The following is a 17,243-nucleotide window of genomic DNA, read 5'->3' as shown; positions in this document are numbered from 1 at the left end:
GGAGTGACACCCGCAGCAGGTGCCCTGATTGGTCGGCTGGTAAACCGGACGATGAATCAGGGCGATCGTGAGGTGGCAACAGTGCCACCTCACCCCTGCTGGCTATGGCTGTTCGGGGCCCTCAGAGACGGCCCGATCAGCCAGTTATTCCGGGACACCGGGTCACTGGAGACCCGATTGACCTGGAATCCGCTGCAGATCGCTGGGCTGAATTGTTCAGCGATCTGCGGCCATCGCCGACATGGGGGGTCATCATGACCCCCCCTGGGCGATATGCCACGATGCCTGCTGATCGATATCAGCAGGTATCGGGCACCGGCTCCGCTCCAGCTGGCTGTGGGGGGGCGGGAATGGATTCGGAAACGGGGGCGTAGGAGTACGTACATTGTCCTTAAGGGGTTAAAGAAATATAAGATTTTCTATCCTTTGTCAGGTTCCTTCTGTTCTTGTACTAAACTAGCAATACATACTGAATTGAAGTTCACTGACATAATTAATATCTAAATTTCAATAATGATGGCTGAAAACTACCCATAAAGCACTGAAATGTTGCCTGTGGTGCCCTTGAAGTCATGTATTCAATTAAATAAAGCTTTAAAATGTGGAAGGAAATTCTGATTTCCCTATTAATGTTTTTTTTTTTCAATATAACTTTTATTGAACAGTTTTCAGACATCAAAAACAAAACACATACAAAAATACAATCATAAAAAGGAGTGCAAAGAGTCAATACAAAAAGGGACAAAAATCCTCATAAAAGGAAAGCAAAAACATACAACACAATCTGGTCTTACCGCAATACTATAACCTCAAAAAAGTCCAGTCCGGCCAAAGGCTTACATCCTCCGTAATCCCGTGTGAGCCCACCCCCTAGTCAGACAATCCCAATACATGAAGTGCAATGAAGAGATGCTGCAACAAAGAGATACATATTCTGTTCTGTTTCCAGAATCACAGGTTAAAAAACTTTAGTTGCTCCCCTGACTCCCAAGGGACCTCAAAAGAAAAGAAAAACTCATAAATATCTATAGGATGGAGAGTTAGGCCTCCGGCAAGCGCAGCCTATTAGTGGTTTTACGTGAAGGAAGGACGTATCACTTAAAACTCTAGCATAAAAAATTACATTCTTAAATGAGAGTGGCGTAGGACAGGAGAGAGCTCAGAGGAGAGCTATCAGACAGGAGAGAGCACAGAGGAGTGCTAGCCCACCCTGACTTACTGGACTTTGTCTATGCCTGTGCTTCAGCTTGCTAAAGCCATGATTTCTATAGAAAGGATATAACATTTTCTTATGAAGTATATTAGAAAGGTTAACGTTTCACCAAGTCTGACTGTGCAAATTTAAATGTAGGAAATAAATGAAAGCATACCTAATTAATTATTTTACTATGTTTTTTGTTTTTTACAATCTATTGGTTTATTCAGTGTATTATTAAAGATTGTAATTTATGTGTATAATGTAAACATATAACTACAAACAAGCCAAATTAAGTCTACATCTAGAATGTTATTTTTAATGACACAGTATAAAATTGCCTTTAAATTTTTACTGCTCCGCTCCAGGCATTTCTTTTATTTAATGTAAGACATGATACACAAAAAAATTTGAAAAACACACAAAATGTGCCAACTTTATAAATAACCCTATGATTCTTTAGATAGATTGTTGATGAAAATCCCACTGATTATATATGCTAAGAAATTCACTTGTCTAATTACATCCTACTCAGTTTGACAATAATATAGCCTTAGCAGACTTTTTTTCTTTATTCTAAACAGTACCTTCTAGACTAGCAAGTAAAAAGCCATAACTTGAATAGTGTTTGGAAACCTAACCAATATGCTTAATATAACTAGTAAATCTCTCTCTCAACTGCTTTCGACGTCTGTGTTTATCTTTTTATAGAACTTAATTATCGTCTCACAGGATCTAGGCCAAGAAAAGAAAAAAATACTCAATGCATAGCATAAAGAGTGCCATATTACATATTACATCCCCATATGCAATGCTCCGCAAGACACTGTAATAAACCTTTGTCTGTCTCCATACAAAATAGGAGACACACCAAGGATGAGTATGGGTCAATATTATGTTAAAGGCTTCATTCAGTTATTTTCATCAGGCTTGAGAAGGAGGTATCCACTGTTTACAGTGCAATTTATTAACTTGTTCAACTTTATTTTATTTTGTTCACCTGTGTGACGAATTCAACAGGAGCAGCTGCTCAGCATTTATTAAATGTCAGCTAATGTTTGCAGAGCTAATGTGAAATGCACCTGTTAGTGAGCCGGGCATGGCAGCCTGCTCCCGGTCTCAGCTTGAGTGACCATTGCACAAGACTGTGTTCTTAGAAAACAACACCAAAACCATGGCCACAAAAATGCCCACTTCATTCACTGGCACGTAAAGCCATATATACTGATAAAAGTCCCATCATAAATACGATGATTGCTGTGCACTGCCTCTTGTAAAAAATTAAGGCCGATTAAGGTCTTTGATTAATGACTGACTTAATTTTCAGCTCAAGAGTCTATGTAGGAGTCTCGGAGGCTAATATAGGATAACAATGTTTTCATTTTTTTTCTCTTTTTATTTTTCCTTAGTTTAAAGTCAAGCGGTTGTACTTAACTCAACTTTAGGAGTGCAGTACTGAATCCTAATGCATCAGGGATTAAGATTAGGATGGTTGTATTTGTATGCTTTAAAGTCTTTAAATAAAAAAAACATCCTATGGATTCTTCTTACATTTGTACACAAGGCTCTGCTATATGTTTGAGGCCCTTGTCTTCTCTGCAAGGGTACTAGGTCAGAGCATGCGTCTTAAAAGGAATCTGAAGCACTTTTGAGCCATTTGTTGAAATGACACGCTGTGAACATAAACCTCAGTGTGAATTGGTTTCCTGCGGAATTACAGCGGCGGACAATTCTGCCATTGAAATTGTTCCGCACAAAGAAAGACCATGTTCATTCTTTGCGCGGAAGTCCGCGAACACTGCATAGCCATCAATGATGATGGTGCAGTGCCGCACGGTCCTACCACCGAAGTATTGCTGCGGTGGCCGCCAGAATGGAATCTCCGCTCGTGGAATTCTGCGAGCGGAGATTCTGTTCATAGTCCGTAGTGGGAACATACCCTTGAGGAGGCAGGCTCTTCTAGTTGGGTTCACAGAGCTCACCACATTGAGTTTTCCCTGCCCTTTTTCTTAGCTATGATTGGCATATCTAGAGTCTAATCAGGAGTAGAGATAAGCAAACTGAACCAGTAGAACCAGAGTTCTGTCAGAATTGTGGCCAAAATATTAAACAATGCTTTTCTTGGCCATGCAAGTTGCATGAACAAAACGGCAGGCATGGTTATGACGCCCTCACCAACCCTTGATGGCTCCAAAGTGCTGAAAGACTCTCAATATCTATACTGTTTTATAGAAAATACATTTTTATGTGAAACTTTTTGTAAACTTTATACTATACTTTTTGTAAACTTTATACTAAACTGTATACTGTATACTAAAAGCTCATGGGGATCAAAAGAGTCTCTTAGTTGGGAAGCTAACTGTGCAACAATGTTTAACTAAACAGTCTTGTCTGTTCCCAAAATAATAGATTGCTCTTTACAGCACTTACATATGAGGCGCACTCTGATTAACATGAATATAATATCAAAAACATACAGGCAGCATTGATTAGAGAAATCAAGACAGTACAATTTGGTCTCTATTATCGACTTAATAAATAATAGATCTCCTACTGTATATGTTGTTTTCCTAGAAATTTTGCACAGGCTGTTTATTGACAGTATTGCGTTGATTGTAAACTGCTAATCACATAACATTGTAAACAATGATGTATATTTCGGGCACAATGACTAAGAATTCCTACAGAAAAATGTATATTAGGTATTGTATGTTTTCTATAGTATGACGGCAGGTAGTCTAAATTGCCGGTGAGTTGAGTAATGAGTTGCTAAGTAACAGAAGGCAATGAACCTTAATGCAGAGTCATGTCACAATCATTCAATCTCAATACGTCTATCACTTACTCATGACTGTTGTATCCAAGATTAAGTGCAGAACTCATGATTTTTCAAGGAATTAAAAGTTTAACATATTTCAATTACTAGCAATTATTCAAGCGGTGCATAATAAGGGGTATACTAAATAAGGACAAAAAAAGACCACTTATAGTGTGTTTTTAGATAAATTAAATATTATATTCCTCTGACCAATCACACACAATGTGCTATTTAATTTGTAAAATGGCACTCTTCACTGTCTTGATCTGCACAACGAGCCCTTTTGTAACACTCATGTTTCAGAAGACAGCAACCCGGGTGGATGTGGATCCGCTGGACCTTTGAGGCAGATGACTCGGATCCTACCAGGAAGTGGAATCTAAGGTACCGCTGGTTTTCCCCAGAGCCCGCCGCAAAGCGGCATAGACTTGCTGCGGCAGGCGGCACCCAGGTCACTACCCCTGGCACGGCTTGACCACACAGGCGGCTGAGGAGATGCGAGGCACAGGAGGGATAAGGCATCTCGTAGTCAGGATAGCAGAAGGCCAGGGCAGGTGGCACAGTAGCGTAGTCAGGAACGTAGCAAATGGTCAGTGGGCAGGCGGCAAGGAGCAAGGTCAGGTCACGGAGCAATGGATCAGATACACAGCAAGGCAATAACAGGAATGCTTTGTCTCAGGATCAAGGCAACAAAGATCTGACAGGGAAGTGAGGAGGGTGGAGGAATTCATCAATGAGCCACAGGTGAATTACACTAATGAGCGCACTGGCCCTTTAAATCTGAAAGCTTCAGCGCGTGCGCTGGAGCAGGGAGGCAGAGGCGGGGGCAGGAGAAACACCAGGTGAGTGACAGACTGGGGCTTGCATGCGTCCTGTGTGCGGCATTATAACGCAGCTACATTTACTTCAGTGAAAGTAAAGTGCAATACCCCACACAAACTCAGTACAAAAAAGGCGCTGTTCTGGAAGAAAGCAACTATGGTTTTCTAATCCTGCATAATCCTTTAACTTTCCACTGATCTACCACTTAGAATCAGGGGATTTTTTGACTCTGCTGGGGGGATCTACTTAAAATTTAACTTAAAGGGGTACTCTACAGTTTGTTCCAAATGCTGAGCAGCAGAGTACCCCTAATAATTACTAAGCGTAGATATGTTAGGTCCCATGTCAGATCGCGCTTTAGCGCAACTCCCCCCAGCATTCAAATATATCAAAAGAACAAAATTATAAGAGTGTTCAGGGTAGTGCCTAAAAAGTAACTTTTATTTGGATCATTAAAAATCACCCAAAAATGTGTTTAATTATAACACCATTAAAATAAATATATACAGACCACCGGGAGCAGAATCCTTCTTGGAACAAAGGAAACGCTCAACCTGTGCCACAGATAATTAGCAACTGTTTGTTACCAATGTTGAGTAGCAATGAATCATACCACTAATATATTATACCACCGACGCGTTTCTGCCATGTGTTTAAATGGCGTCCTCAGGGAGGCATATAATATGTACAAAATTGGCATGTCAGATCAATACAAGAGATATTATATGTACAAAATCTGTATATCAGATCAATACAAGAGATATTATATAGATCCTTGGCATGGGTGACAGGTCATTCAGCTGCAAAAAGAAATTCTCCTATCCCTATGTTTCCTGTAGGGAAAAAGGGAATGGCAGCAGATATACATAAATGGTAATACGCTGTCCCTATATTGTATGCCAGGACTCTGTCCGTTGGTCCACCTGTAAGAAAAGGAAAGTGCAGTATTCAAGTGGCGCCCTGCAAGAGAAAGATTGGACCATGTATTAACATTGATCCAAAGGTTTACTCACGGAACCCTGGTTAACGGGGCGGGCGCGACAACCTGTTGTGGCGCAGGGAGCTGGCTCCGTCCAGTTCTATTCACTCCGGTGGGTGAACTGTCAGCGTCTGTCGTCACTTCCGGCAAGGGCCGGAGGTTGTATGCACGCCACTGCGCCCGTCCGTGCATCAATTTACACAGTCATGGATACTGAGGCTTATGCTCTGTAACTATATTGTCACAACCAACCCCAATTAAATAAATAGGGGATGAGTTGTGACTATTCTCCTGGGGTTAGTTACAGGCTCATTATATGTGAATGTAGCTGTTATAAATGTGTGTGCAATACAGCATTCCTAAATAGAGAGAGACGCCTATATCTGTCATGAGTAAGGGGTATGTTCAAACCAAAGTTGGGGTATATATAGTGGTACCACACATATTATCCTGAGTGAGGATGGTAGGTGTTGTAGAGATAGGGGCAACCTCTGGAAACGGATTCACCCCCATATCCACAAGCAGCCCAATCTGAACAGGGCTTGACAAAAATGGATGGGATGGTCCCTGTAATGTGGGTCCCTAAAGGGGAGGAGGGAAGGAGCAAGGTGTGGGCCTAAATGATCTACACTATCCCTAGATTACCCTATTACATTAACCCTAAGACCTAGGCGGGGTGGCCGCCCTAAAAAGGCCGGTCCCGCTCAGGAACCTCCTCTTGGGTGACTATATACCCTGGAGTAGACTAGGGGAGACTGCTATCTCCTATCGACCCTCTAAGGTCGTCCCTGTCTACCTAGGAGTCACCCAATATCCCACCATATACCATTTATAAGAAGCAGACAAAATTCAACTGTTCATTTAGGCCTTTGGGAGCCACTGAGTCAAGATGATAGATCCAGCGGCATTCCCGTTGGAGTAAAAGTATATCTATATCCCACCCCTCTGGGAGGGAATAATTTGGTCAATCCCCATGAATTTGATTGATCTTAAATCACCGAGTGCTGTTGGTTTATGTGGGTTGCCACAGATGTTTCTCAATGGTTTCTTATGTCCCCGATGTGCTCCAAGATTCTTTTTCTAAATTCTCTCAAAGTCTTCCCCACATATATGCGGGGGGCAGGTGCATATTCCCATATATATAACGCATTTTGATGAGCAGTTAATGAATTCTCTAATGGGTATCACCTCTCCTTGTATATTGGGTACCTTGTCACTCTTCTCCACATATTGGCACGCTCTGCAATGGCCACATATAAAGCAGCCTGAGATGTCTGATAGTCTGTTAAGCCAGTTTTGCGGTGTCTGTTCTGGTTCAAGATGGCTCCGGACCACCAAATCTCCTATACTCTTGCCCTGTCGGTATGTAATTTGTGGGCTCGGGCCAACAATATCCCGGAGGTCCGGGTCCATCCCAAGGATATTCCAATGCTGGTTGATAATTTCTCTCACCTGGGGTGCTTTTCTGTCAAAAGTACCAATAACTCTAGCACTTGTGGATGTATCAGTCTGATACATCCACAAGTGCTAGAGTTATTGGTACTTTTGACAGAAGGGTACCCCAGGTGAGAGAAATTATCAACCAGCATTGGAATATCCTTGGAATTAGAGGGTCGATAGGAGATAGCATTGGAATTAGAGGGTCGATAGGAGATAGCAGTCACCCCTAGTCTACTCCAGGGTATATAGTCACCCAATAGGAGGTTCCTAAGTGGGACCGCCCTTTTAGGGCGGCCACCCCGCCTAGGTCTTAGGGTTAATGTAATAGGGTAATCTAGGGATAGTGTAGATCATTTAGGCCCACACCTTGCCCCTTCCCTCCTCCCCTTTAGGGACCCCCATTACAGGGACCATCCCATCCACATCCATTTTTGTCAAGCCCTGTTCAGATTGGGCCGCTTGTGGATATGGGGGTGAATCCGTTTCCAGAGGTTCCCCCTATCTCTACGACACCTACCATCCTCACTCAGGATAATATGTGTGGTACCACTATATATACCCCAACTTTGGTTTGAACACACCCCTTACTCATGACAGATATAGGCATCTCTCTATATTTAGGAATGCTGTATTGCACACACATTTATGACAGCTACATTCACATATAATGAGCCTGTAACTAACCCCAGGAGAATAGTCACAACTCATCCCCTATTTATTTAATTGGGGTTGGTTGCGACAATATAGTTACAGAGCATAAGCCTCAGTATCCATGACTGTGTAAATTGATGCACAGCTAAACAGCCTTAAAGCCTTGTTTACATACCTGTCATCTTCCGGAATGGAGACTTTAGAGTGAATGCCACTGTGTATCCTCATTGGATACGCCCCCTCTGTCTAGAGCGTCGCAGAGGACGGGCGCATTGGCGTGCATACAACCTCCGGCCCTTGCCGGAAGTGACGTGAGTTCCGTGAGTAAACCTTTGGATCAATGTTAATACATGGTGCAATCTTTCTCTTGCAGGGCGCCACTGGAATACTGTATTTTCCTTTTCTTACAGGTGGACCAACGGACAGAGTCCTGGCATACAATATAGGGACAGCATATTACCATTTATGTATATCTGCTGCCCTTCCCTTTTTCCCTACAGGAAACATAGGGATAGGAGAATTTATTTTTGCAGCTGGATGACCTGTCACCCATGCCAAGGACCTATATAATATCTCTTTTATTAATCTGATATACCGATGTTGTACATATAATATCTCTTGTATTGATCTGACATATCGATTTTGGACATATTATTTTCCTCCCTGAGGACGCCATTTAAAGATATGGCAGAAACGCGTCGGTGGTATAATATATTAGTGGTATGATACATTGCTACTCAACATTGGTAACAAACAGTTGCTAATTATCTGTGGCACAGGTTGAGCGTTTCCTTTGTTCCAAGAAGGATTCTGCTCCCGGTGGTCTGTATATATTTATTTTAATGGTGTTATAATTAAACCCATTTTTGGGTGATTTTTAATGATCCAAATAAAAGTTACTTTTTAGGCACTTCCCTGAACACTCTTATAATTTTGTTCTTTTGATACAGCAGAGTACCCCTTTAAGGCTAAGATTGTCCAATTTAGTGGCATGATTGTGGTACTCTTCACTTTACTTTGGTTGAGCATAATATCAATTTTATTCCATGCAGCCAGAGACAATTCATCATAAGGCACATGGTCTCATGGTCCCCAGGGGCATGGTTATGCTGTAGTGGGTGGCTGAATAGCAGAATGGGAAGGATTTACTGAAATAATGTCATCCACCCACTGACACATAGCCACGCTCCCTGGAGACCATTTGCCATTTAACATATCGTCTTTGGCCACATAGAATGCTGGGTAAGGAGACAACAGTAAAATGAAAATACTAACACTGCAGCACTTCCAGGTGGGGAAATAAGATACAGCAGCACACTGAAGCAGTAGAAGCATATTAATTGGCAATGGTATCACTTGGCAATGCATCATTGATTTAAAGGCTGTAGAAAAAGAAATTCTGGAATACCCCTTAAAATATATCTGATATGGCTATCAGGCTTTTATTGGAGTTTTGAAGAGTTTTGGTACAGAAATGGCTCATATCATTGGTCCTTTCTAATATTATAACCACAACTCCAAATGAACAGCACGCTGATGTTATTAGAAAGTAATTGAATAAGTATATTTATATATGTATTTATGTAAATTCAGCTTATTTATTCTCTTTTTGTAGTTCTGTTCAAAAAGAAGATGAAGATTATGAAGATGCACCATCTAATAAAACATGGCTTTTGACAAGAAAATTCCATGATAATGATGTTACGTCTATTCTAAATGGACTGTTAAAAGGTTATGACAACAAGCTCAGGCCTGATATTGGAGGTATGAAGTATGTACTACATGATATAATACAATGTGCTCAATACACTATTTTATCTTGTCCCGTGGAATGGGTTGTCCGTTACATCTGATCTGATCTGTTAGCAGACATCTAAATAAAAAGAAAGGCTAGAATGCCAAAAGTACTCAAATAATATAAAAATTAGACCTGTTCTATATGTAAAAATAGCTCATCCTTGTGGTCATATCTTCAGGCTTGTTCTTCTCCCTTGTCCACCCATAATCAGCCTTATTTTATTTTATATGTAGTAGATAATAAGCGTGAAGAATGTGGAAGACACTAGAAAGAAAAACTTTTGCCCTACTTATCCTTTATCTATCGGTATCAAGACTTACAATATAATTATTGAGACTGAAATATGGAAATTACTTGACTAGGGAGGTAATTCACACAAATTATGCACAAAAAGTACCGGTCCTGCATACGACCGTTATTCTATGCCTACTTGCAACGCTGTTCCATGCCTTCTTTCAATGTCTTCTTGCAATGTTATTCTATGCCTTCTTTTAATGTCTTCTTGCAATGTTATTCTATGCCTTCTTGCAATGCTGTTATTCTATGCCTGCTTGCAGTGGCAGAAGGGTCATCTATGTCTGCCTGACCTGCACGCAGGTCAGGCAGACATAGCCAACCCTTCTGCCACTGCAAAAGCGCGCCACCGCTATGCAAACCACAGAACAATTAACAGTCACCGCCAACTTGTGGGGTCATGTTCTGTCAGTAATAATCTGCCTCAACTAAAGTGTCCCTGGAGGTTTCAGGGCAATAACAATTTATAACAACCTTTAAGGGGTTGCCCCCTGTCGGGGAAAACCCTTAAACTAGAAAACCTCCCCTAAAATGTAACCTTTATTGGTTTGTTTAAAATTATACCCCACAAGAACATTTAAAATCCCAGCGGAATTGTCATAACGTGTATGCTTATTGACTGACATACACTTATTGGGACTGGGAACCAGTAGCTGACATGTGCAGTATTCACTGGCACACGAACTTACAAGCGCTTAACTGGACCCTAAAATTTCCCAATAAGTGTATGTCAGTCAATAAGCATACACGTTATGACAATTCCGCTGGGATTTTAAATGTTCTTGTGGGGTATAATTTCAAACAAACCAATAAAGGTTAAATTTTAGGGGAGGTTTTCTAGTTTAAGGGTTTTTCCCAACAGGGGGCAACCCCTTAAAGGTTGTTATAGGATGTTCTGTCAGTGACCCAGGTTGGATGAGTAGTCCTGTCATATCTACCTAGCAATGCATGTGGTGTAATTGTGTGATTGCCAGGTCACTTTGCTGCTCTTTTTTTTTATAAAACCTCCCATGAATAATGTAACATTGGAGGGTTGTATATTTAGCCCCATCTGTTAATCTAAAGACACTCCCCTGATGACATCGCTGGCACAAGCAATAGAAATGCATTGGGAGAATATGTAATATATGTGGGGATCTGTGATGTGCATATATGCTATATTGCACTTCACATAGTTTATTTACATATCTTAGCAGCTTTAAATAAGGATTGCTTTATAGATACCATTATATCATCACTTTAAGATAACACTGAACCTTTTTTGAGCTTTTAGAGGAACAATAAAAGTTATATTTTAAGCACCTTCTTCACACTGGTAGGGTCAGCTGGTGTTTTGAGATAGGTTACCTAATTCCCCTTGTGGGTCAGGAAAAAATTCTCTCACTATCAAGGAAAACTGGCAACAAACATCTGAAGGAAGGGATTATTTTAGCCATGGATCAAGAAGCTAGGTTCTCAAAAGAATTAATTTGACAACACTTTGTTTTATAATATGTAAAGTAGGGATATTTCCTTTCTTCTCTTTCCTGTTTTTAAACATAAACCAAAGTGGTACAAGGTAGCTAGCTTATAAAAAAAAAAAAACATGGTTTCACGATAAACTGTTGGTAGATCTATATTCTATATACAGTATGTTTGTATGTGGCCACCCAGTCATTGGTGGTATGAATTGTAGCTTTTTAAGAGTCTTGCTGACATGCTGTGATATTGTATTGAATTTTATTATAATACATAGGAAGGAAAGTAAGAGTGGAAATATCTGTCATTATATACAGTAATTCAATAGAAAAAAATGACTTAAATTTACAGTAATTTATAACCTCATGCCAGCACTCTTTTCAGACATTTTCAAAATATTTCACAATATAGATAAGTGAACTTTCTAAGATTTGTTTCTAGAGGTTTCACTTTACATCAGGCCATTAAATGGTATGTGCTATCAGAAAATAACCTACTGTTTACATAAAGATTTTATTGGAAAAAAAATTATTTGATTTTTTTTGTTTCTAATTTACCATTTTATTATTCATAATCTAGGAAATAAACCTGAAATAATGCACTTTTAGTTTGGCCACTAAACCTAAAACTAAGATGAGACTTCCTGTTCTGTATGTGATGAGAAGGAGGAGGCTGCAGGGAAAGGATCTGTACAGCATTACAATGAAAACTGACACCAGTGTCATGTCTGTCCTGGTCTGTGTTCACACACAGCTTTGGATTTTCTGTGTGTGAACAGTTTTATGTTCTCTGGTCAGGGAATAGTTAACGTCTCTGGCTTTTTCAGCCAATAACCTTTAAGGTGTGTCTACTTAATATCAGCTCGGCCTAGCCTCAGCGTTGGTAATTGACTTCATTTCATCCTGACTTGCTAACATGCTGCACATGCTGATGGTAGCTACTGGGGTGACTTAATTTACTAATGGACTTCCTGATGTCTAGCTGCTAACATGCTGACTATGCTGCTTGGTGAAACACTCTTTGTTTGAGCTTTTAATCTACTATCTTTGTTTTAGCATGTGCTTTGTATTTTCTGGTTTTAGCCATGCTCTTCCTGGATTTTAAGCTGGGTTTGTTTAGTCAGTTTTAAGATTTGTTTATCCTTTCTGCTATGTTTCTGTTCACACTGTGTTTTCTCTTGTATCCGTTTATGTGAAGTTCTGTGTTTTAAATTTCTGTTTCCCTACTGGGCCAGCATTCTGACCACACGGTGGAGTGTGCCTCTGGCCAGTAGTCTATTTGGATTTATTATTAATGGCTACTCCTATAGTGGAGTGTCCTGTTTGTGTGTTCAGTGTGAACAGTGTTCTACAAAAAATATCCTGTGTATCTAGGCATCCCCGTTACCGCCCCATGGGACTCCTTGTCTACTGGAGGTGTTCTGAAGGGATTATGATTATTCCTGTCTTGTGTTCAGTGTGAACAGTGTTCTATAAATATATCCTGTGTATCTAGGCATTCCTATTACCTGTCTATAGGGACTTTGTGTCTACTGGAGGTTTTGCATAGGGAATCCAAATATTCCTGATTAGCAATAGATCCCTGTTTCTGGTCCATGGGGACTTTGTGTCTTCTGTATGTTCTGGGGGATTATGCTATATTCCTGTCTGTTCCTAAAGTCTGTTGACTTATCCGTTTTCCTGTCTGGTGTTTTGAACTCTATTTTTTTTAGTTCTTGATTTCATCTTTGGAGTTCTGTAAATGACTACTGATCTATAGTGTCATCTGTTCACGACCATGGATCGATAGTGTCTTCTGTTCATGACCACTGAGTCCTCTGTTCATGACCACTGATCCATAGTGTCCCCTGTGCTGCTCACTGATCTGTGTCCTCTGAACTTATACTATTGAGCTATATGCTCCTGTTATGTTTCCGGTTTGTGACCAACTATTTATTAGTATGTGTTTTTATTAGGCCCCTGCACTTTAGTTCAGGAAGGGACTGGCGCCCAGTTGTCGATGCACCTGTTAGGGTGGATGGGCAAGTAGGCAGGGAGAGCAGTTTTAGGGTCAGTTCAGGGCTCACTCTCCCTGTCCCCTGGTCGGTCCCTGACACCAGTAGGTAGTAAAGGCAAGAGGAACTCAGTCCCCCATCCCCTGTAGACTGACCTCTGCACAGATCACAGAGCATGTTTACAAGCCTCTCCCATACAAAGAATAGGGTATGGAGATATTAATTGTGTCTATGTCCATGGGGCTTGCTGTAAAGCATTTCCCAAAATTCTATTAAACACAGCTCAGGCAAGATGGCTTACCCCATAATAATGTACAAAAAAAATCACAATCAGTAATAGAAACAGATTTGAAGAAAAAAAATGAATATGTTTCAGCATAAAGTTCTTATCAGAAAAAAAAAATCACACATTTACTTTCATTTCATTTTGGATTTGATGAAGATTTGTATTTGGCCTTACAGTTCTGAGCCAGGTTTGAAACGCCTGTCCCAAAAAGTGTAAGGAGTTAAGTAGAGATGCATAGCAATGCCACTGACCTTTATGGTTTAAACAGTAAACAGCATAGCCCATCACATTTACTGTGTAAGAGTAGGGATTCCTGTCAAAATGACAGAAGTCCCTGCCCTCTGTGTAATTTACATGGTGCCCCGCAGAAGGGCTTCATGGAAACTACATACTGGGCAGAAGGCATATGTTGGATTTCTCCTGCTCAGTGTATACTCACTAGGCCAAACAAAAAGTGTCTTACACAGCAAGTATTAGAAGTATACATATAAGGCAAGTACTCAGAAACTCCATTGCTGTTTACTGTAGAGGAGCAGGGACTCCTGTCAAAATAACATTTGTCCCTGCATCTCTGTAGGGTAGTGTTACTTACCTGCTCCTCGCTCCAGGCTGTGGACAGACCACAGTCTTCCTCTTTGGCCTCTAGTGAGAATTTAGTGATAACTAGAGCAAAGCAGAAGAAAACCATGCAGCACTCTAGTGATCACTAGAAGACAAAAACATTCATCCAGTCCTGGCCCCAGACCAAAGTGGGACGCAGATATTTTTACACAAAAATAAATATTTTAAAAGCCACCTCCAGTGTGGGTGCACTTTGAGGCATCCTCCCTCACACAAATAGTCTAATTTACGTAACATTCTACACTCTACTTTTAAATTAAATTCTTTATGTAAGAATGTAGACATTACATTTCTTAACAACACCCAACATATGTGTCTTATAGAGTCCAAACCTTATGCTTGCATACATTTTCTCCGGTCATCCATACAAAGCTTCCAGTCCCCGTCTATGCGGCATCAAGAGACTTTTTTTCATAGGCGAGTGGATCACATCAGGCCATGCTGCATTGTGTTATGTTTTAGAAAGCTATACCTTCTTCCTCAGATGTGCTCTGTTGATCACTTATCGTTCTTATACTCATTGCCTGTCCTGCATTTTCAAGTATCAACAGACTAACTGAACAGCTGCAAACCACCTTCACCATTTAAAACAATAAGTTTAGACCTATAGAACTACTTGTACTACACATACTAAACTATGCATAATTAGAATTAGTTTACCACATTGATAACAATAACAAATAGGTCTAGAATAAATACATTCCATATTGAGAACACTACAAATATTTAAATAGTATAAAACTATATACCTGCTATGCCACATGTTTGACCTGAATCTTTCATGATATATTACAAAAATGCAATAAAGTGACACTCTTTATTAAGTCCTGGAGGGCTCAATGTGTCAAACTTCCCTATTCACTGTACCACTTTTTTTCAAATTTCCTTTTTACTTCTTATTTACTCTGTCCTTTTGCTTTCTCTGGCCTTTTTCAATGATTTTTTTTTTACCATTTTCATTACATCTTCATTGTTGCATAATCCACAAGCCTGTGGAAATTGGCCCGTTGGTATTACACTAAAAGTCTGAGGGTCATGGAAACTATCTTTGTGTTACAAGTTATTAGTATGAGGCTGGATTCACACCATGTTTTTGCAAGACAATTCCGTATACGTTTTCAATGTGAAAACCATATGGAACCGCATTGAAAACCGTATGCATTGACTCTCCATTGAAAACCGTATGCCAATCGATGCATCCGGTTGTGTCCGTTTTGCATCTTGTATGGTTTTGTCCATTTTTTCACCTGCCCAAAACCGTAGCTTACCACGGTTTTTAGTCCGGGTGAAAAACCGTATGAAAACCATATACTTTTTTTTAACATGGGAGTCAATGGGAACTGTACAGAACCATATGTGAGTACGGTTCCATACCAAGTGGAAACTTAACCTTAGTCGTCTTAGAGTGTACAGCTGTATTCAGATTACATGTGTTTTCTCTCTTTTCCACCCTTATGTCCAAACAGTGGATCGCATGGGCGGATACTTCAGAATTAAATCTTATTACGGCATGTTGTTTATTCAAATAACTAAAGAACTCCTCCAGATTTTCTTGTGTACCCCTCCATAGTAGCCCAACATCATGAATCACAAAAATATTTTTTGCAATATTTATTTTGTAAAGTTTAGAATGAATCTGATTCATTCTTAATTGGTTCTTTCATCACTATTTTGCATAAGCAAGGAATCCCTCACTAGATTTATGTTGCCCTATCTGAGTGCGATAAACCTGGTGACAAGGACCATGAATAAAATACTGTTTAAATCCCAGTTTATCACTGTAGAGTACTGAGCAAGCGTGAGCTCAGTAGTTCAGAATATATAGAAGCGGCTATTCTGTCCTGCCCACCAGCCAGTAATTGGCAGCATTTTATCAATACTGGTTCACAGGCAGAACACTGCCAGTCATTGGTGGGTGATCAGGCTGGAACAGTCTCTTATGCTTACTACTGAGCAAGAAAGCACATAAGTCTGGAGTGGTACACAGTGATTTAATCTGATGTACGGCACCTACAAAGTGTATTTACTCAGGTTCCGTTTCACCAGGATTATACTTTCTGATGACAGAGTCTCTTTATGCTCTATTCATGTTGTCTGTGTACTTTATCACTCATACATCAGTATTAGAGATAAGCGAACTTTTCAAAAATTCGATTCGGCCGATTCGCCGATTTTCCGATACAGCCTCTATAGTGGTATAGAACACTTTGCTGTGTTCTAAAACGCATATGGAGTGTGCTGGGTTAGTGAAATAATACTTTTATTCAGAATAACATGCAGATTACCGGCCTCGCTTTTAGAATCACTGGCGCACAGCAGCACAATTACAGAGCCTGGTGGTGGCATCAGTGTCAGGAGACCATATAGTGACTGAATGACACAGCGTGGAGGTGTTGGCAGCATGAGGACACCATATAGTGGCTGAATGGCACAGCGTGGAGGTGTTGGCAGCATGAGGAAACCATATAGTGGCTGAATGACACAGCTTGGATGAAGCTGAAGCATGAGAACACCATATAGTGTCTGAATGACACAGCGTGGAGGTATTGGCAGCATGAGGAGACCATATAGTGGCTGAATGACACAGCGTGGAGGTGTTGGCAGCATGAGGACACCATATAGTGGTAGAATGACACAGCTTGGATGAAGCTGAAGCATGAGGACACCATACAGTGTCTGAATGACACAGCGTGGAGGTGTTGGCAGCATGAGGAGACCATATAGTGGCTGAATGACACAGCATGGACAGCTTGTCAGCATGAGGAGACCATATAGTGGCTGAATGGCACAGTGTGAATGTGTTGGCAGCATGAGGACACCATATAGTGGCTGAATGGCACAGCATGGAGGTGTTGGCAGCATGAGGACACCATATAGTGGCTGAATGG

The 17,243-nt window shown here is 40.6% G+C and overlaps 1 protein-coding gene across 2 annotated transcripts in view; it reads left to right on the top strand.

The window, feature by feature from the left end:
- Positions 1-17,243, top strand: part of GABRG2 (gamma-aminobutyric acid type A receptor subunit gamma2) — a 193,790-nt gene that overhangs the window by 81,324 nt on the left and 95,223 nt on the right. For both annotated transcript variants that reach the window (XM_056516664.1, XM_056516665.1), the window contains exon 2: positions 9,521-9,669. In XM_056516664.1, coding sequence (XP_056372639.1) covers positions 9,521-9,669 — 149 coding nt within the window. The remainder of the gene's footprint in view (positions 1-9,520; positions 9,670-17,243) is intronic.

This window comes from Hyla sarda, chromosome 4 (assembly GCF_029499605.1).
Source record: "Hyla sarda isolate aHylSar1 chromosome 4, aHylSar1.hap1, whole genome shotgun sequence".
NCBI classification, from domain to species: Eukaryota; Metazoa; Chordata; class Amphibia; order Anura; family Hylidae; genus Hyla; species Hyla sarda.
The sequence above is the reverse complement of the archived record's forward strand: the minus strand, read 5'-3'. Positions and strand labels throughout refer to the sequence as shown.